Genomic DNA, 22,536 nt, shown 5'->3' on the forward strand with positions numbered 1-22,536 from the left:
TCTACTGATAACTGTGGGTTTAAAATGTAGCCATTTTCTACTCTACTTGCAGTTTTCCCTAAATGTAGTGTTTAACCTCTAGGTTTCTTCCCAGCTTCATTGTGTTTCACTGCTGCCAAACAGAGCAAAGTATTTGTTTCTTGTGGTTTAGATCTTCATATTGCCAAATTCACCATATTTTTTCCTGAACTGTTTTGCACTCTCACTCTCACTGGAACCTACTCTAACTATCAGATTTCCTGTGGTTTTGTTGTCTGGCTAATTGCTCCCCTTGTATTTGAATTTTTATTGCAGTACTTTGAATTTGTTTCTGTAGAATTTTCAGATTATCATTCTGAGTTCTGCTTCTAAGCTGCTTGCAATCTTTCCCACCTTAGTTGTCAGCCCAGATTCTGGAAGTGTGCTTTTTCAGTTTCATTTTCAGTGTAGTAAGAAAAATGAAATATGAAACAAAGCAGGTCATGGCAGATCATTGTGGAACACCATCTGACTCCCAGTTGGCAAGGGAAGTATTCCTAATTGCATCTTCATATGATAGACATAGCTGCTCTTTAGTTTAGACCATAATGCCTCACTCAGCTTGCCAGGTTCTCAGGTGACAGATTAAAAAGCCTCTTCAGTTCCCTGTTTGTCACAACCGTGGCTTGTCCCTTGCTCACTGGGTCAGAAAAAGATTTGTTCTTGACAAATTCACGTTACCTGCTTTTTATTACTGTATTGTTGTCTTAGATGTTCAGTGATCTGCTTAATAACTTGTTCCATAATCTTCCCAAACATGGCCTCTCTTGCCCTTCTCCTGTGCCCTGGGATCTTTCTTCTCTGGCCTTTCAAGTGTTACAGAGTCCTGCTTGTTTATTTTATACTTAAACTCCACTAATTTTTCCACTTGTATACCCTTCATCCTGACAGTTTCCTGAAATGCATTAAGAATAATTTGGCAGCTGGAAGATGATGGGAAAATAGATGTTTGGGACTGAGAGCTGCTCAGTTAGGTGGACACAGGATCCTGGGAAAGGGCTCAGTTGTGTGACTGTTGGATGCCATGACTTTATGCACCTGACCCATCTTAAACCTTTTCAGAACATCTTTTCTCAGGAGCAGAATCAAAATATAAAATATGCCTTCTAGTGGATTCAAATACTGATCTGCAAGCTGGATTTTAGCCTCAGGATTTTAATCAGATTCTGAAAGTAATGAGTTTTGAGTTAGAAAGCTTGACCAGCCCTTAGTACTAGGTTGCTTCCACTTAATCATATAGCTTGCCTAAGTTTTAGCACATATACCTAGTCAGAAAAAAACTGTTACAAGTCTTATCAGGGCCACTGAAAGAAAAAGGTAGTAACTTTTAGTGGGATCAGTTTGGAGTGTATTTGTGTCAGACCCTGTATTCCACTCATGTGCAAGCAGTGCTGTGTGCATTGTAAACTGGGCAGGCACGTCGCTGTCGTGGTGGAAGCTGAGGTAAAGGGACAAGTGTTCTGAAGTATCCTGCAGTTACTTGGCTAACAGCACTTTGGCTTTACAGCCTGCTAATCAGTGGAGAACAGCTTTCCTTGTCATCAAATGGCAGTATTTCAGATCAGTTCTGGTGCATTCTGGTGTCTGCTTTGTAATTGTGTGAGACATGGCTACTGTGGACGGTGAGCAGTAAATTCCCAAAGGGAAACCTGCTTTTCTCCACCCAAGATATGCTCTCCCTCTTGGCTGCTGGAATGCTTTATTACTCTGTAATGGTACCTTTCATGTAATCACATGCAGAGATGTATTTGTCCATGATCTTAACAACATTAGTTTCTTTTGGTTCATCAGTTTAGTGCACTCTGACACTTGCAAGTGTTCCAGAGAGCAATGGGCTCTGTACACCACAGATCCAGAGCCTGATTGCATTGGAAACACTGCACATTGGTGCAGTTAGAGGATTTCCTTTTCCTCCACCCTTTGAAACAATTATTGTTACCTCTGCAATCTGGCAGCTGCATTCTCCATTACAAGGACTCTTCGAACAACAGGACAGAAAAATTATTTCCTTCTTGTCCATAAAGAAATCAAGCATAAAAGCCAGGTGACTTGTCTAATTGATGCCATCTGGCTTTGATCTTGCAGATGTAGAAGTGGTTAGTGGAATTTAAGTGTCCAACTATCTTAGTTCTTTTTGCAAAGTTAGGGGAAAATATGTATGTGAAATTGGCTCTCCTGGTTGCCAGAGCTTGCAGTCTTGGAATTTTGACAAAAATCTTGTATATATCAAGGGATGAGCAGTTCAGCTTACCTTAACAGAAAATTTGACAACTTGTGTGTTACGTTTGCTGTAATTATCATCAGTAATTATTATCATTATTATCATCAGTTTTATTAGTAAAACCCACAGCTTGGAGAATATCAAGATGGAAATCATCAGTTTAGATGAGACAAGGAAGAAAAATGAGAAATTTTTAAAAATGCTTTGATTCATCAGTGGGAACTACTTATTTCCTTTTTTGGAAATGGATCTTAGGAAACGAATCAGGAATTTCTAGAACTTGACAATAGTGAGTCTTGGGTTTTCATGGCGTGTTCAAATTTTCAGCTGAAGACTTCATAAAGGCAGAACAGCTCATGGGGCTGTATTGGTTTACAGGAGTTTCATTTGGGACCCAGTAATCTCAACCATACTGGATGAGCTGGTAAAATGGAATAATTTGGGGGAAGATCTGTCATTGAGAACAGAGTAAACTCTTTCCTGCTAATAGACTTTCCTGACAAAGTGCATGTTTATAAAATAACTTCTCGTAATTTTTAAATTGCATACTTCCTGTTGCAAAACAGATGCCATTCCAAAAAAAAAAAAAAAAGGTATTTTAAACTCTTCCAGGAAAAGATGCAATATCTCTACAAAAGACACTTTCCTGATGCGTGAGAAGTTTTGCTTCTTTGGTCTTAAAACAAGACTCAGTTTCACTAGAGTTCCAGCTGGTGATTACGTTGAATTTTTCTTAGCTGCACAGGGGCCTGATCCTGGCAGTTGTCAGCTTGCAAGACAGAACCAGCCACAAAGACAAGTCTCGGTACTCAATGGCCAGCTGTTATTTGCAGCATTTCATCCCAGGGAAAAAAACCATTTGTATGCAATGTGAGGAGAAAAGAAGCAGAATGCTATCAGGTAGCCTCTAACTGCTATTGCATAGTGAGTCTTCCTGTGAGCATCAGGAGCATGTCATGGTTTCTTCTTGAACTGCTGATTCCAAACAGTGGAAGTTTACTTCTTCAGCAGATAGGCTGTGTGCATTGCAGAAGGTGTAGCTGATAAAACAACAGATTCTTTGGCACTTTGTCAGGCAAGTGAAAACTGTTTGAAAACCCCCATAAGTTTCCTTTGTTCCAGGAGCTCATTTTGGGTTTGGTGCTGACATCTTTATGATGTTATGTGCTTTATAAAATACCACCCTACAAAGTTAACAGGTTTAGAATCCATGGGATAAATTACCTCCTACTGTGTAGCCAAGTCTTGGCTTTGGCTTGGAGAAATTAACATCTCTCCAAATGTAATTTTAGATGCAAAGTCTTGGCTTTGGCTTGGAGAAATTAACATCTCTCCAAATGTAATTTTAGATGCATTGATGGCTCTTCTGATGGCTCAAATAGGTGACATTGTGATAGTCAAAGCTACCTAACTTTGTCTAATGGTAAGTTTGATACTAATCTCCCTTCGTCACCCAGAGTTGTCTGTCCAGATCCTTTGGGTTGTGGGTACAGATCTTAATAACTGACATGTCTGTCCTAATGATATGTTGGGTTTTTTTAAATATATATGTTGTCAGAAACTCAAGAACTTCAGGAATTACTCAGTGAACCAGTGCCAGGAATAAAGAAAAGTTACAAACTTTTAGTTAGCAGTAAAAAATAATAGAATTTGATGACAGAGACAGTGGTTATTTAGAGAGGTGTTCCAGGCAGATTTGATATAGATAAAATTTACACTTAACTGTGAGAGCTCTGCATTTTTTGAAAGTACACCTAGGTTGTTGTTAATACATGAACCCAACTGGTCTGTGTAGGATCTGGAGCAGCTTGGAAGAACGAGCCTTACCTTTGGGCAAAGAGACACAAGGTATAATTAGAATCATAGAATTGTCATTTAGGTTGGAAGGGACCTCCAACCTGCTCAGAACAGGTCTAACCATACCAGGCTGTTCCAGGCTGTGTCCTGGCAAGTCCTGAGCATCTCCCAAGATGGAGGTTGCACACTTCCTCTGGGCATCCTGTGCCAGTGCTTGACCACCCTCTTGGTAATTCTTTTTTTCTAGTATGTGACTGAATTGTTCTATGTTTCCACATGTGTCCTTTGCATGTTTTGCTATCACTGTGCACCTTCACAGAAAAGTCTAGACCCATCTTTATGGTATATTTCACTTAGGCAGTTGTAGACAGCAGTAAGGTCACTCTCAGCCTTCTCTAATCTGGGTAAGCTCAGTTCTCCCAGCATCCTCTCATGTGTCCTGTTTTCCAGACCTGGACTGCCTTGGTGGCCAGTGGCTAAGCACTAAAAACTGAACCTTTTAGGTTTTTCTGTTTGATAGTGTCTGTTTCCTTTAAGCCAAGGGAGTAGTGACCCTCCAAAAAGTGGGTTTGGCTTTTCAGTTGCCTATTTTAATGTCAGTTTCTAGAATCCTATGGTGATCTGGTATATCTACGTGGGATACGCTGTTAATCATGAACTGGCTGGTAAGAAACAGTGGTAGTAGGGAGGAGCTGTTGCTCTAAGTCTGAAGAGGGCTTTTCCATGAACACTGACTTTTAACTATAATTGTAGCTGCAAGGAATAATCACCAAAAGTACTAATTCTTGAACGTAAGCACAGGGCTTGGCCTGATCCTCCCAAACTGTTTTGTGTTCCCCTGTGTCCTTATACAGATGGAAATCAGAGGCCCTGGTGCCTAAGCAACATGCTGGGGTTACTCAGTAATGTTTTGTGAGTGGAACCCCATAGTTCTTTCCCAGTCAGCAAAATGGAAAGAAAAAGCAGCATTGGGTTCAAAAAAGGGAGTAAATTTTGTGTAGCAGGGCTTTGGAATGTGCTGTCACAGTTTAATACTAAGAATGACAGCTTAGCAAGTATTTGCATCTCTAATGAGCGTATCTCAGATCAGATGAGCACACACAAGAGGTAGAAATTCTTTTTTTTTTTCCTCACACTGTATGCCTATTAGAGTTATGTTCCCCGCATAAGATGAACTCTGTGAGGTAGCCCTTACAAGTTGTCCTTGAGTGGGCAGCTCTGATACTGGCTTAAAAAATGTGGCATTTGGATTTTTGGAGGCTGGGCATTGAGGAAAGCCACCTGCTCATGTGTTTCAGTTTTCCTGTGTGAAAGGACTTCATCACCCTGGCTGTTGTGGTCTGTGCTTTCTCATTTAGGCATTTCGGCCCCCTCTTATGAGGTTACTAATTCTGAGGTATGGTGCACTAGGAAGAGATGGCAAACAGAGGTGGCTTCTTACTGATCATTTCAGAAGTGAATTCTTGGGGTTTAAATAAGGTGCTCAACCTGTCCTTGGGCACCAGAGGGTGCTCATGTCTTTGCAAAGAAGTGGCTCTCTCCCGAGAGAGCCACTGTTCCTGAGAGCCTGTTGCATGATCTTTATTTGCATGGGATCTTTCAATAATTGTAACTACCATAATTATCTTTTCAAAGAATCACACTTTTTCTGAAGAATACTCTAACACACTTGGAAAGAGAGCCACATGTAAGAGATGGGCTCCCCACACACGGGAAGTGGGGAGAGGTGGGTAAGCATGCTTGAACCTGTTCTTCCACATTAACACTGCACATTTAAGTGTGATCCCTCGCTAAATTTAGTACTCCTCCTATTTTTAGCCTTTCCTTATATTCTTTCTCCTACTGTAGGGACTGCATTATGCTGTATGTTTTCTAGTTACATAAGAGCAATGCTGTCCTCGCCCTGTCCCATGGTCTCTGGTACAATACACTCTTTGATAACTGAACCGTGGTCTTTTGAGTCTGAACACTCCCAAATCACTGGGATGGAGTAGAGGAACTGTGATCTGGATCCAATCCTTGCAGCTACTGACATTCTGGACTAGCAGTGTTTCCTGGAGGCTGCTGCAGGGGCTGTGGGCTGGGCAGCATTTTCCCTTTCTGACTTCTTCCACAGGTGCCTGATTCCTGTGCTGCAGTGAAGGGGCTGTGGAAGCAGGAAATCAGGATGAACTGACTGACCTGCCTCTGCTGTGTTTTTGTCAAAATGAAGGGGTATTTATGATGCCTAAATAGTACAAATATTTTAGCTATTAAATCTTGCTATCCTTCCGTGAAAGGAGTGATGGTGATGATTATTCCCATTTTACAAAAGTGGGAAATATAGCCCCCTTTTTTAAAAGGTGCTGAACATCGAATGCACTAATGCAGGGGGCAGCTGGGAAGATGGAACTAAGCAATTTTATCCAAGCTGTGTGCGGGATTGGAATCTCTCAGTCACTGTCTTCATCCAGCAGAGACGTTTGCACTTCTGGGGGATAACATAGTTCAGTTGTGCAAATCTGATGACAAAAGTCCTATGCTTTGGGAGAGAAATAATCCATGATTTTAGAACAAATTTTCATGAAGTGAACCTGTAAAAGTCTTTTAGGATTGGCAGAGTTTGGGAGTATGATTATACTTAGCCACTTTGCTTTCTGTTCCCCACAGAAGTTTTTGATTTCTTACTTTACTAATGGGAAATTACTGAACAGCTTTTATCATGAAAACTTCTGTTTGCATGTAACTTGTCATTAGTCTGATTTCAGAATAAATTATGACCATGACATCTGTACTTGCTGAAATCTGGATTTAGTCCAATTACCTTAGAATTTGACACAATCTGAGAGAAAATAGTCAGCATTTGGTTAAGCAGTAGTGTAGAAAAAATGCTTGCTTTAAGTGCCCACAGTAGTGAATGAGAAACGTGTCAGCAGAGTTGTTTGTCTGCTTCATAGGACCATAAACAGTTACTGGAACATGGCAGGCTCTGACTGTTCCAGGGGGATGCAGCATGTGAGGTCTTCAGAGCATTCACACAAACTCCTGGGTGCTAATTGCTCGTGGTATTGGCTGGCTGAAGGACCTGCTCTCCCCTAGCTGTGATTCCAAGGCAACCAACTTGTTCTTGTTTAAAAAGCTTTTCAGAAGATTATTATGAGCTGAGATAATCTGGAGATGCTGTAGGCATTATACTACTTTGAAGTGCTGTTGACAGCTTTAGTTTAGGATTTGTAGGTGTTTCCTTTCAAAGCTCTACTTCCAGCTGCTTGTAACTTTCTCAAATTTTAACCATTCTGTGTGAAAATTTCCAGATTGATTCTACAGGAGGTTGAAAATTTCATAGAATACCTGAATAAGAATGTGTGGGGAGAAAATTTGAAAATGCTTCAGAATCCTAATTAAAAAAAGAAAAAATCCTCTGAAAAGCTTTAGTTCTCAAAATACTGGAAATTGCAAGCTGGAAGCTTGCCAGAGGAATGGTTTTCTATAGAAGAAAACTACCTTTGAATATTGACATCAGCTTTAATGTTAGGCCACGTTCTGAGGCTTTCAGAAATGTTTTTCCTGTAAGTACAATATTCGTTGGATCTTGTAATGGGATGTGCACAGGTAGCTCAGTGTTTCCCTCCTGGGATCACATGGAGGCATTAATTTCGTGGCTGGCAGGTGGAGACACAGCGTTCAGCAGTCGACCACGGCAGCATTAGTTCTGCCACTACTGGCTGATTAAGTGCAAAGCACCTAAACTTTGTGCTCTGATGTGATTATGTGGGATGACCCGCTTTGCAAATCGTGCTCTGAGTCAGGGAACAGCTCTGCTTTCGCTTACATCACTGTCAGGCTCTGCTGGAGTTAGTGGAGACAGACAGGCATGTGCTGGGCGCTACTGACTGCTCTTAGAGGAATTACCTGTGATCATGTAATTAGGAGTACAACAATACATGATCCTATCATCTGCAGCTTTATAAATGTGCATTACATGGCCACATGTTCTCCTAAAGACAAGATGTAGCTGGTCTTCTAAAGCTAAACCCGGCTGAACAGAGCAGTGAGGAGCAGTATGGCATCCTTCATGTGTTTTAGAGAAATTGTTTTCCATAATTGGAAAAATAATATGCATCCTGTAACTAAGTACTTAACTATGACATGTAATTGCAGAGGATTGAAGTTACTGGTTGAGAATTTCAATTCTTGATTCTTTTATATGAGAGACAGAGGGAAAAAACCATTAGGTTACACTAATCATGCCTACATGCTTCATAGGAAACATATAATTTACATAATCTAGTAGTAGAAGAAGATTTCTTGCTTAGTAAATCAACAGAATAGCAAGATAATTTTGCTGATGTGACATGAAATTGCAGATTCCTAAATCTGAGAAGAAAATTTGAGGCCTTCAACCTTCTAGAGCTGTGTTTATCACAACCCCGAAGCATAAGGGGATGATTTACTGAACTGAGATCACAGCTGAAGAGGAAGATTCCCTGGGTTAGTGCTACAGGATCAGAAGTATCCCCATGCTACGTGGCAACAGATGGACCAAGCAGCAATAGCCATATGAACATACACAGTCCAAAAGGCACCTGAGAAGCCTAGGAACCAGTAATACTGGAAGTCTGTGGATCCAAAGGATGTAGCACCAGTTGGAGGAGGGTAAACACAGATGCACTAGAGTGTTTGACTCAATAGATTCAAATTATTAAGGATGTTAATAATTTATCCCATCTTTGCTTAATTTGAAATAGTCTAGAATTTGTGTGAAATTTTCAATAGGTAGGCTTTGCTTTCTACAAGGAGAGGATAAAAAGAGATATGCTTACAAAACTCATCAGTGAGCTTCTGAATACAAGTCTTGGGTTGAGAATTGTCTGTAGTCAAGACATTGTCATGGAAATTGCAGTTGCCAGATGTTTTTCCTTTTGAAAAGTGATCTTTTGATTTTACTTTTTCACTAAAGAAAAGCCTGTTGAGAAAGTAGTGGGAGGTGCAACAGCAGTGAGGGGGCTGCAAAATTGGAGTTCTAAAAATGATTCCAGCTCGTGTGTCAGAAACATGAATAGAAGAGGAGGAGGAAAATGAGTTTTAAGAGACACAGCTAATTGAGTGCTCTATCTACACAGTGTTGTGGATTTAAGTTTTGCCTGGAAAATATCCTGTATTACATAAACTGTGAAGGTAGAAGATGGCTTGAATAACACAGTTTAATAAGCATGCACTGATGAGAATTCATTTTGGGATTTAAGGTGCACAACAATGCTGGAAATTAGAGCACTTTCTGCCACACAGAATGTTATTTGTTAAATACCACCAGCCTGTCTGAAGTCTCTCATTTCAGTCTTGCAAAATTATTGCTAACATTTAATGGCTTAGCTACTTCTGTGCTTCTTTGCCTTTCCCTTTTCTTTCACAAATGGAGATGTTTCCTTTGAAGAATTATTGATGATGGAAAATTACTTGTAGTAGGCAAATAGGATTTTACATACTGCTCTCTGTTTTTTTGTCTCAGAAAACCTAAGTTTGTGTGGTCACAGTCTGTTCATATCTGGCCACTGAGTTTTCCCTCTGGGAAGTTTAAAGTTTACTGGCAGATTTCAGTCAGACTTGGCAGAGGGGTACTGATGTTCCTCCAGGTTTCACCAGAGTGAGGAGAGGGAAGAAACTCTCTAGTTCTTCTTTTAAGAAAGACTTCACTGTGAGCTCAACTATAGTTGACATCAGAGAATCCAGGTGGGTATGAGCCTTTATTGAACACCTGAGCTGAAGAGAGGCTGTGGTCACAACAGTCAGGGATGAGAAACATGAATATAGAGAACCAGGCATCATTTTTTCTCATGCTTGCGTAAGTACTTGACTTCTAAAAGAGATTTTTTAGAGATTTCAATTGTTTTAAATGTTTTTGAATTTTCTTCTTCAGCTTTATGTCTACAGAGGATTGTCACATTTAAGATGTCCTTCCATGAAAGAGTAGCACTCCTAACCCACTGGCTGAGACTGTCTTTTAAACTAATTGAAATTACAGGTTTTTTGTCTGGTGGTCTGAATTTGGGAGTGCTTGTTGCTCTGTGGGAAGTTTGGCATAGTGCAGGGCCTGCACCTGAAAGTGTTCAGCTGAAAATAAAGCAGGGCTTGTCAGATGTTAAAATGGGAGAACAGGAAGGCTAACAAGTCAACCATTTAAAGCAATCAAAGTATTTATTTCTGGGGCTCTTAGGAAAGGAGGTGATAATGGGAAGGTGCTTCTGCTACTGGTCTGTGGGGGGAGTATAACTACTGTGAGTAGCTGCTTCTGTAGCTGAGATTCCTGGCTCTTGCTCCTCAGACCAGGAGTTTATCACTTACTGCTTTTCATTTGTGCTGAAGTCCTCTTCAGGACTAGGAAGTAGCATTAAATCTGAAGTGGGGATTGGTCTGGAAGACGAATTATTGGAGATTTATGAGCTTTGAGGAACTGTTTCAAATAATTCATGACAGGACTTAGATACCTGCTGTTAGAGGTTGATAGTACATTTATAGCAGTAGCTTCTGGACTTTGGAGGTTGATTATACGTTTATAACAACAGTTTCTGGACCTAATTCTGAAAATAATGTTCTTGGTGAAAGCAGCTGCTCAGGTCCCCCACTTCACCCTGTTTGAAGAGTGCAAGCCCAACATCCGTCTAAGGAGTGCACCAGCACAAATGGCAACAGTTGGTGGGGTTTTTTTGTAGAAACTATAAAGAGAAAAGATAAAGATACCTCTTCACTGGCCATTTCACCTTTTTATTTTGGTTGCCAAGCTCTTATATATTTTGACTTTTTAAAATCTTTTTTTTTCCTGAAAACGTAAGGTAAGTACATGTTAATGCATAAGCAGACTACCTGATGTTGGAGTCAATCAGCCTCATGGTATCTTCACCTGAAATGTTATACAATAATTAGTATTCTTATATTTTGAAGCCATCTCATTTTTTATAAAAATACTCTTGCTCTTCCAAAGTATTTTTGAGAGTGCCACCAACTTGGTTTGAGGTGGGAGCAGGTTGGAAAAAATGTTCCCTTAAAATTGTTGCCAGAATTTTAGGAAGCTTCAGAGCAACTTTTCCAGAAAGCTTTTTCAGTGTATTAGGAGAAATACCCGTTTGGTGTGAGAATAGTTCCTGTCTGCTGGTCCATCCTGTTCCCAGTGATTTTCATAGAAACAGCTTGGTCTGTGGTTAGCTGGAGGTTTTCCCCGTGACAGCACTGGGTTTTACAAAATACAGAACACAGATATCAGGATGGATCAGATTCAGCTTTTACTGAGGTTTGTGCAGTCTTTTTATTACTTCATTAGGAGATGATTCAAATCCTTTGATTCTTTTTCTCTCTGGTCTGTTTTCAGAGTCACTGAGTCACTGAGAAAAATCGAAGGAGCAGCAGACAACAAAGCTGCACCCTTAAAATGTAGCAATGCTCTGCATGACTCCTGAAGCTGTAATATGTGGGCAATGGGCCCTGAGCCTGTGTCAGATAATGCCTTGCATGTTGAAGTTCCTGACAGCGTGTATAATCTCAGAGATACAAGATTGCTAATAGCATGTACAGGTGCACACTTTATAGATACCTCAGGTCTTATTAATTTTGAGAAATATTTTGTTACTCTTTCATGTGATGTTCTCTTGAGCTGAAAAAAAACCTCAGCAGCTCCCTGTATTCTCCATTGTAAGATAAACTCTAGTACGAAATTTCTAGTCAAAACCAGAGGAGGAGGAGGAGGAGGACAGAAGTACTTACCCCAGAATAGTACAGTAGTGTGGCTGCCCAGTGGCATCATGAAGCATTTGGAAAACCAAATCTGTCTTCTGCATAGGTCAGACCAGAAGGATAAAGTTGTTTCTCCACCTTTGCATGTGAGTTCCTTAGTCCTTGAGCTGCTCTTCTACCACGGTTGCTTCTCATGAAAACCTTTGGAAGATCTCCTTTGGTTTTACTGCGGACAGAAGGCTTTTGGAAGTCTAAAAGGTTTACAGGACAAGATACTGTGTCCTGTCCAGCTTGTTAAGCATTCTGCTTTTTGGTTGCCCTCGGCAGTTTGGTTCCAAACGCACCATCTCCCTCTGCACAATTTTCTGGGGGCACAGTTCTTTGATGGGTGCTTAGATTTAGCTTCTAGAACTTAGTCCCATGCTAGCTAAGAATGACTGCTTCCCCCATCACTTTCGAAAGTAAGTGCAAGATTGAGCATTTTGAATTCAGCTGTACTTCAATAAGCGTTTCTCGTGTGCACAGAGCCATCCTACTGCATATTCACACATGTCAATATCAACATGAAGCGTAAGGCAGCAAAACCCCACATGCATTTCAATGTTTTTTTGTGCAACTTACAGAAGGAAGAAGAAAAAAAGCCTGTTCTTTCCATCTTCACAGTAGGTGAACTCTTGACATTGCTGATCTCAGTGGTTCTAGATTTTACCATGGAAAGGAGATGTAAAACCTGAGCTCAAGACAGCTATTCTAAAAGTATCAGTATGCAAATGTAAAGTGCATAGTCACTGCTGGACTTTTTAGTGGTAGTAATTTTTCCACTAATGTGAACATTTATGAAAAAATATTTCTCCCTGAGTAGGTATTGCTTGGTAAATTGCATAGTCATGAGAGCAGGGGCTATGTGTGATTTTAATGAGGGAATGGTACAGAAATGAGTGGAAATTAATTCTTTCAAGCAAGAATTTTCTGAGTTATAATGTACTTATAGATTCACTTGATTTGATATTACTCGAGCTGTTCAAAGGAGTGGGATTTCAGTGGTGACTAACATGCCTGTGCCATTTCCTAGAGGAATGAGATGCTCTCTGGTCAAGAACTGTGAAATATTCCCCTTTCAGGACTGACTCTTGGTCTGGAGCAGTGTGGTGCATTGAACATGTTACCACCTGACAGGTCATCACTGTTCTCTAATTGCTTTCTTTTGGAGAGTTATTTTCTTTGTGTTTCCTTTGTTAGGAGGACGGACAGAAGCTAAGGATAAAACTTAGCTTGCCTCCATAGTACTTCCTCATCTTTGAGACTCCTTCCCACTTTGCAGTCAGGACACATTAGTGAAGGGGTGTGTGAGAAGGTTATTTGCTACACCAGTTCTGTTGACTGAGTGGTAAACTGATTGAAAAGAAATGGTCAGAAATTAGAATTTCAGAGCTGTGAAGGCTTAAAAATGTATTGCAATCCTTACAATTTGTGATGGGAAGTGGTCAGATTTTTGTGTTTGGTTTTTGCCTTCAAAATCCTACTCCATTAAATAGGTACATGAAAGTTTCTGTTCTTGTTTGAAAACATACTATGAGCTTAATATGTACTCACTTTTAAAAACTTACATTATAAAATTGGTTGGCATTTTTGATGACTTGGAGTGGCAGTTTCACAGCAAAGCCTGGCAAGGGCTTCCCAGGATAAGTTCACCATATCATGATTGTATTCCGTATTGTCTCTTTTCTGTTTTAAGACTACCTGTATGATTCTGAAATAGTAAGCTTGGAGTTCTACAGTGTTTTAGGTACTTGTTTGGCAGGGTCTTCAGTTTGCTTTTAGTGTTGAATTTCTTCACTTTGCAGTGTGTGCCTCTGAAACGTTCACAATTATAATGTTTCCAGTTGTTTTTACAGTGTTTCCCATAAGCTTCAAACTTTTTTTCTGATACTGTTCTCTACATGTAGAAATATTTATTGCAATAATTTTATGTCTGCACAGCAGGGAAAATTCTAGTTATGGTTCAGGAGAAGCTTTAGAGACTTTGTTTTGGTCATTTTAGAAAAGTATTTTCTGAATACATAACAGTGATGGATTCAAGCTGTTGTGCTTACTGATAGCTTTTTCTGGGTGTTTGGGGATTAGCTCTGCAGTTTTTCTCAAGTCTAAGTAGCATTTATTACCTTGTTTTTGCTTACAATGCCAAAAGGAGATAATACAGAATGGTGATTTCTGCTTTCAGTGGCCAGCAGAGCTTGCTGAATAACAAGTATTAATAGCTCAGACATTGGGTAAAATTCTTTAAAATTAATTTCAAATTGATCTTAAAACCAAGGTTGTGTTAAAAGGAGAAAAAAAGCAGACCAATTCCTCACCACACAAGACACACAGTGCAGTTTCTTTCTGTATACATGAAGGTGCTGATGATTGATACTAGTGACTAAGTAAAAAATCTAGTGGTGTTTTCTTTGGTTGTTCACATAAATACATTACTTCCCTGAGACAAGAGAGCATTTACAAATTTTGGAAGTTTTGCTTAAATGAAAATTGGTAGCTTCTCTGGCAACTGCTAGCTGGAAAATACAAGAGGTGCTAGAACATGAAATAAGTAACATGTAGTTGAATCTGATTCATAGTAATGCAATTACATGTCTTCAGTGTTATGAAGAGGCATTGGTTAAAGGTGGTGCATCTTTTTTATTTCATCCATCACTAGTCGTTTTCTGGAGGTAGTACTTGAGAAATGCCCCATCTCTGGAAGTGTTCAAGGCTGGATGGGGCTTTGAGCAACCTGGTCTGGAAAAAGGTGTCCCTGCCATGGCAGGGTGGTTGGAACTGGGTGATCTTTAAGGTCCCTTCCAACTCAAAGCATTCTATGGTTCTATGAAACAGAACTGTTTTTCTTTTTAGACCATGTCTTTGGTAGCAAACTGCTTCTCTATACAATCCATTCTTGACAAGATGGTGATTAGTCAAATTAATTGAACAAATATCTTGTTGTCCAGTAGTGTGAGTGTAAGATCAAAGTTGAATTCAGTCTGACAACCCTTATTACTGCTTACTGCCTGTATAGCAAAATTCAGGAGGGAGTTTTGCCAAAAGACAGAGTTTGTTCTGACCTGCATATTGCCAGAATGATGGCAGTAGCAGTAGTGACGCAAACACATCCAGCTCAAGCAAGGGCCGGAAACCAGGCTAAGTCCCTAGGGAGTTTTCATGCTGGATGCTGCACGTAAAAGATGAGCTTAACTCTTGTCAAAGGCTGCAGTGTGTACTGTACAGATAATACAGAAGTTGGAATAGCTGATGCTAATAAGGTTTCCGGTGCTGCACAGACTTCTACAGAGAGAAATGGAAACTCTGCATCCTTCATGGGCTCTGTGCTGCCTCCATGGCATAAGTGTTTCTGCAGTGCAATCGTATCTTTGCTTGCAGTGTAGGGGGTACCGTAAGAGTTGACGGGCGGGTGGGGCATTTGCCACGATGCTTTTGACTGAAGAGGTACTAGTGTTCATCACACTGTAAAATTCTGAGTTTGTTCTTCATTATCTCATTCTTTCCTGCTGCTGCTTCTGTTAGGACTTCAACCTGCAGAAGCACTTAGTCCTAAGTCAGTGGTAAGCTGAAGATGCTGGAAAAGTATGATTCTTTTCCTGCTGGTGTTTTAGATTAGTCATGGAAGCTCACAGCAGCTCTCTGTCTTGTTGCTTATTAAGTTGTCTTTGTAACAATTGAAATGCCGCTGTTTTCTAAAATCTGAATACTAAAAAGGCCCACATGTCTTTAGGTTAAACTCCCAGTGGTTCCTCGATGTTTAAAGTGTATAAGAAGAGTACAGATATATGTGAAGTGTGGAAATGTGTGACAAGACCATGCTTGCCCTCAGGAGCAGCAGTCAGATTTAGAGGAGGTGTGGGAATTAAAAATTGAAAGCTCCATCTAACTATTCCAGCTATCAAATAACTGATACTGCATCAGTAACTAACAGACATGTACCAGTAAGAGGAATGAGAACTGCACATCTACGTGCTGTACCTCACCTTCGTGCTTGCTTTGCTGGGGGCTGTTATCCTCTGAGGATGAGGTGTGGGGAGAAGCTACACATGTAGTTACACTTCTGGAATTACTGCAATCCATCTCTCTCATCTGCACTCCTTAGGGGCAGAAAATGAGTTGTAAATGAGGTTGGGCTATTTATGCTTTATGTAAATTTCAGGAAGTTAAGTAGTGAATCAAACGAATGTTGTCCTTAACTTGAATATCTCATCATTAAGAGGAGTTTAGATGTGACTGTTAAGGAAGAAGAAAGTGTTTTCTTGTAGGATGTGTAGAAAATGTGTTAAGAGTAATTTAATTGTAGGCGAACACTTTTTTTTTAACAAAAGAAAGTAAATTAAATACTTTGACTAAGTTAAGAAGTCTAACAACAACTTCTATAGTAGCCCATGCTTCATGATTGATGAAATCAGGGTAAGTTATGAGATTGTCTGGAAAACTGCCATGATCCAAGTTCTATCCTACTTAAAAGAGGATAGCTAACAAGTGAAAAGATGTCACCAGCTTTGGTAGGCAGTAGATAATATGCAGAGTGTGCCAGTCCATTTACAAGGGATGGTTTTTTTTTTACTTTTATGATAAAAAATGAAGGAAGTTTTTTATTTGTGTATTTTTACATAGAGAATATTTATGCTTTCTGTAATAGCCAGTTTTGCCCCTTTTCTTTTTCCAGAGTCAAGATGAGAGATTTGCTTTCATTGCTGAGTGGTATGACCCAAGTGCTTCGCTCTTTCGGCGTTATGAACTTCTGTATTACCCGAAAGATTCATCAATTGAAATGGTAAGGATGTAAGAAAGAAAATCTGTTGTCATAAATGTAATATCCAGTTAAACAGTTCATAAAATGGCAAGCTATTGCCTATGTCTGTTGATTTTCCAGGTAAGAAATTTTAATTTAAAATGTATCTTGCTCTGTTTCTAAAACTAAAAGAAGCACAAAAATATGAGCTCACAGTGAAGCATATGGAATAGGTTTCACATTTATGATTTTTTTCTTTCTTAAAGCTTGCTTTGGTGTGGAGAGATTAGTTTTCACAAATCTGTTTTCATTCAGTCTCTACTTGGGTTTCATAATTGAAACTCAGCAACACTGGCCTACTGCTTGAGAAGAGTGAGCTGAAGCTAATTCCAAACAGGAGAATAAGCTTCAGCAGGATTTCCAGAAGTCTCTGAAGAGTAAAATGTAAAAGAGTCTTATCAAAGTAGAGGAAATGGTAAATTTGGTTTAATGAGAGGTAGGACGTTTCAGACAGTGGGATCTAAATTTTTTCATCAGTGGTGCTTGCACAGACCTTTCTGTCTTGTGGTTCATACAACTAATCCCCATTACTTATTGACAGCAGGTGAAAACAAGCGTTTTGCAATAGCAGGCCTGTATATAAAAATATAATGTGTACTGTAAAGATAATCCTCATGCCAACCAATGCTTTGTGCTTCCTTTTAGGAATGAGTAAGTGCTATGGACTAATCTGTTCCGATTCTTAGTGAAGAGTCTAAGAATAGCCTAGATTTGGATAATCACACTTAGTAATTTCATTATCAAATTTTAACCTTCCTGCTATAAAAATCAACTGCAGAAATAAGAAAGCTAGTGGAATTTGCCTTTTCTTACCCAAACTACTCCTCACTGAGGCAATAATACCCAGTTGTGTGAGAAGATACACTTTGCACTGATTATTGATAGTTTCTTCAAGCAAACTCTATCATAATGTCGTCCCTTTTAAGTTAGTTCTTTGTATGATGTCTGTATGTGCACAGTTTTCAAAATGGGAGGTTTCCAATTTTTATTTCCCAGAGACAGTTTAGCTGATCAGTCAGGAACTGTAATAATCTTCCTACACAACCACGTGTAGGCTGGCAAAATTGTTGTTCATTTCACCTACACGTCTCAAAACCAAGAGCTTCCAAGGTGTTCTTGAGCTTCTTAATGCAGTATCTGTGTCTTGGTAGACTTTTGCTGGTGTGCTGTTAGGATAAAGTAGTGGGGTGTGTACACAGCCATAGACTGCATGTGGGCAGGACAGTATGTGAATACCCTTAGAGAAAGAATATGTCAAAATCACTTTTGGAGGTGAGTCTGTAGACAGATATTACATTTAGAATTCTCTTCTGGGTTGTTTTTTTCTTGTTTCTGCAGAATCTGGTGATTTTTTTTCCTTTATTACTGCCTAATTCTTATGCAGCTTTTAGTACTTTCCTGAGGAGATGACAATCTGCTCTTACCACTAACGTATCTGAGAGAAGGGAGGTGATGGGTATGAGCCAGCTTTTCCCCATGTGTGAGGAGGATGTTTTATCCCTGAACAAAAGCTCTCCCTCATCACACACCTCAGCTGAGGGTGGAGCAGAGCTCTTGAAGGCTTGTTTTATATGAAGTCCTGAGCTTACCTTTTCTTTCTGTCCTTCGTGTCTTGGTTGGTGAAGGAAAACGACAGTAGAAATAATGAGAGAAGTTTCCAGCTTGCTTTGCAGCTGGAAGAAGACAGCATAGATTTTTTTTGTCCAAGGACAGAAAGCAGCTCTTTCAGTCAAACTGGATCTCTTGACAGAGAGGCCCCATTCTCTGAGTTTTCTGTAGTTAATAACTCTCATGGGGAATTCTTAAAGCCTGAGTAACTTTTCTTTCTACAAAAGATTTCCTAAAAATAGAGAAGATACCTTTACAAAGGACAGGTTCTTAGCAGAGAACTGTTTTGTTTTGGGTAATCTACTTCTACACATATATGGGCGGGAGTGGAACAGTCCGAACAGTTTTACATTTCTTCTGCTGTGGCTTATCATTCACTTTATAAAAAAGTCTTTTAAACAGATCCAAAATCCCACTTTAAAGAAGAATCCTTTTACATACGTAGATCCCCTCTTCTTCTTGAGAAGAGAGAAGCACCTTGGGGTGCCTTTCTAGCAACCATTAGTGAAATAACCAAGGAAATGCTCGTATTTTTGGTCAAGATATTGAAGAATTTGCTTATGATTGGGACAGTTAATAGGCTCCCTGGCAAAGTCCAGGAGAAAACAAGTAGCTGAATTCAAATTGGTTTCTTTGCTTTGTTGGGTTTTTTTACCATGTTGTCATTTCATTCCCTTCCTCACTTGAATAGTAGGAGCATGTATGAAGAGCTAAGGACATTTCAGCAGGGAAGGATTCTTCCTTACAATCATGCCTCAGCAGAAGGAAGTATCAAAATAATTTGCATTCTCTAATCTGCAACGCTTTGGCTATCCTGAAAGCAATTACAATTCTTCTAGCCTTCTAACAAAAGAGAATTGTATTCACACATTTCAGAACATGGCATTTTGCTCTTAAATTCTTTTTCCCCTCCAAAGTTTGTGGGAATGATGTTCTTTCTTTTAATGCTATTCTAGTGGATACACCATTGCAGTGGAGGTCAGCACATGTGGGTCGAGACAGAAGGGGAAGTTTGGCCTGAGGAGGACAAAGCTCTTCCTTTCATAGGCTTCCACTTCCCCAGGGAATGGGAGGCATCTGTAATATCTGCTTGTGGTGAAGAAGCTGTTCAGCAGGTTGACTTCTGTGCTTTGCCAGCACACCCAGAAAACTACACATTAATGTCTGGCTTTCTGCTTGGAGTGGTGATACAGAAAGCTGAATTGTCCTGACGGGCTTTTGAGCTTGCTGCTCTAGGCAGTGAGAACATCTCAGCCAAGTGTTGCAATCATCTCTCTGTCCCTAATGCTGAGTCTTATGCAGTCAAATAGAGCATAATATCACTGGAATGATGCCCTGAAGAGGAGACCTGCCAGTGTGTATCCTGATCGTTCTGGTGCGAGCCACTGGGCTGTGAAACAGCATGGATCTGCTGGGGGGAACTCAGTGAGACTGGGCAGAGGCATCCACCAGGCACCTGAACCTGTTATCACAGCTTGAATTAGGACAAGCAAATTACAAACAAACAAAAAAAAAATCAAAGATAGCTGTCAGCCTGAGACTATTTAAATGGAATAAATTTGTAATTGTGCTTTAGTCACCTAAGCTTTCTTGGTACACCTGTAAATTCAAAGGGCTTGGAATTAAATCAATTAAGTGATCAGATTCAGTCCCACAGTACTATGGAAATTTCTGATGGTAGAGTAAAGATTGAGTTGAGTTTGCCCACAGCTAAATCTCTTGCTAGGGTAGATGTTAATCCTGTTTTTGCTGCAGTACGATGTGAAGAACCGCCGCACGTTTCTGAGGCGCACCAAGTACGAGAGCTTGCACATCGAGGATCTGTACGTGGGCAGCAAAGTCACTGTTTTCTCCCGGCACCTCACCATAGTGGACTATGGGAATCTGTACACATCTCGCAAGCTCGGGAGCCGCAAGGAGAGGTGAGAAGGGATGATTTTGGAATCTTGTGGTTGGGGTTTCAAAGTAGATGTTTGCTAGAGGTTTCTGTATTACTGTGGGCAGAAGGAGGAGATGGCTGCAGGTTTGCATGCAGTTTGAAGGGGTCTGATTTACTGATGGCTGCAAAGAAGCAAAGCGGTACCTGCTTGTGGACAAGCCCATAGTTACCTGATTGGTACCTTCAAGGCCAGCTTCTCCATGGTGTCAGCTGCTGGCTCCTCTAGCTATCTTGGGAGAGAAGAGGGAGAGGAGGAAAATGGGTCCTGTTTTGCTTTGTTACTCAGAAAGGGCAGGCAGCAGTGGAATTCTTGTGATTTGTGAATTCTCTTGGGGCACAGTTGATATGATAACTGATGTGTGCTGGGCTTGAAAGGCCTGGACCTTGTGAAAGTAGCACCTGTCTCTCTGGGATCTGTGCAGAAGCCTAGTGTCCCATCAGTCTGATCTACTCTCTGTTAGTAGTCATAAATGAAAGTACTAGAGGACCACTCCCGTTTGCTGTTGTTTTTCCCCACTATAGAGATTTTCTCTCAGAATTCTTTTCAGCTTCTCTTAAGATCTGTGTGCATGAGGACAGAAAGTACAGCATGAGAATGTCAATAAAAATTACAGGCTTGTTTGTTAAGACAAAGTTTGTTTCTCGTGGATGAAGATAAGACTCGTAATATATTTTTGGTTTAAAGACTTGTTTTGGAAAAGACTTTAAGAAGCCATCCGAGAACAAATATCAGGACTAAGAATAAATGGACACTAAGATTAATTTACAAGAAATTTAGAGCTGGTTTAATGGCAGTGTGGGTAATATCTGAATTTGCAAATGAATACATTTTTATAATTTGCTCCAGCCTTTTTGAAAAGAAAACAGAACATTTTCTTAGGTATGGTATTCCAGTGAACCTTAATCACCTGCCTTCTTGCTCCCTCCCTGTAAATGGGCTTCTTTTGAACTCTTTTTGGAGAGTTGTACATAACCAGACATAGAGGAAGAGTTGCATGTTTTAACACACATATTTATCTTAACTGCACAAAAAAATTGCTGTGAAAATGCCTGCCATAATGTCTTTCCAGAGGAGTTCTGGTATGTCTCCATGCTGAGGCTGGGCATGGTGAAAGAGCAGCAAAGGAGGTGGAGAACACAAAGGGATGGATTCTGTATGTGCAACTACTCTTTTTGTTCCTCGGTGCAGCTTTGGGTAGATTATGTCTTTTTATCAATGTGAAGTTGTACATCTCCTGCTCTGCCTAAACTAACATAGTCCCTGGTGCTCTTGCACTGCTCATGCAGTTATACCAGGAAAAGGCAGCTTATGATAAAATGACATTTTCTTCTTGTAGGAGACGTTGCAGTCTACATGGCAACACCATAATTGTGTCAATGAAGTGCTTGGTCTTGGGAGGAGGTGAATTTTTGTACTGCTCTACAAAAGGAAGAAAAGGCATTTATGACATGTCAGCTGTTTGGAAAACATTTTAGGAATGTCGGCTGAAAGATAACATAGATATTCAAGTGGTGTTACATATTCAGAATAGCCCAAAGGAGCACAGTGAAAGGTGCCTTACACAGGCAAGGGATCCTCAAAATCCAGTTTCTTCACAGAAGCTTTCACTGAATAAACAGGGTCATATTTAAAGAGTTTCCTTGGGCAAAACAGTTACATGTGAGTTATTTGGGTTTTTTGGCCTGTTCCTAGCAGGTTTTACAGCAGTTATTAGATGTAATAAGATTTCTGCAGTGCATGATAATTCCCCAAATAATCTGCAGCAGGAATTCTGTTAATAATTTGACGGTTGCTGTATGAAGCAGAATGTTTCTCTGTCTTTTTTTGCCTTTGTGCTGTACAGGACTATTGGTAGATCAGTTCAACTTTGGAAATAACTTCTTTGGTCACTCAGTGTGTGCTCAGACAGGCTTAGCAGAGGCCTTTGAGGGAGACTGAGGAGTGTATAAAAAAAAAAATCCCTTGAACAGGGATTTCTTTTCTATAGCCTTTCACTTGTGATCCTGGGTGGTTGTAACCTGAAGTAAACGTTTGTCTGACCAGTGTGTCCTGTCTAAGTAGGCTTTACTTAGAGTCTGTATCACTGGTATTGAAAATGATGTTAGAAAACTTGTGTGTCACCCAGAAATACTTGTATTCTGTTTTGAGTGGGATATGTTATTCTTATGCTTCTAGTCATTGACATAATCAGCATTTCTTCCCCTACAAGACATAAGCTACTGTGTGTGCAGCAGTCCTATTATTAGAAGGAAGTAGATCTCCGAAGCATAGTCACAGCATGCTTTGTGCATTGTTCCTTTGATGGGTTCTCGTTTTCTGCTGTTTCAGTATTCACTGCAGTACTGTCACACAGTCCCTCTGAAAAGGTAAGCAAGTGAGCGTAATTTTCCTTCTTTCTCCTTTGTTCCTAGACA

At 40.1% G+C, this 22,536-nt stretch overlaps 1 protein-coding gene across 1 annotated transcript in view; it reads left to right on the forward strand.

The window, feature by feature from the left end:
- The window catches only part of NME7 (NME/NM23 family member 7), a 90,603-nt gene that overhangs the window by 1,674 nt on the left and 66,393 nt on the right, over positions 1-22,536 (forward strand). The window contains exons 2-3 of the mRNA XM_042031848.1: positions 16,449-16,556; positions 19,938-20,104. Coding sequence (XP_041887782.1) covers positions 16,449-16,556; positions 19,938-20,104 — 275 coding nt within the window. The remainder of the gene's footprint in view (positions 1-16,448; positions 16,557-19,937; positions 20,105-22,536) is intronic.

This window comes from Corvus kubaryi, unplaced genomic scaffold (assembly GCF_017639235.1).
Source record: "Corvus kubaryi isolate FWS band 111438036 unplaced genomic scaffold, C.kubaryi_AGA036_p1.0 37341, whole genome shotgun sequence".
NCBI classification, from domain to species: domain Eukaryota; kingdom Metazoa; phylum Chordata; class Aves; order Passeriformes; family Corvidae; genus Corvus; species Corvus kubaryi.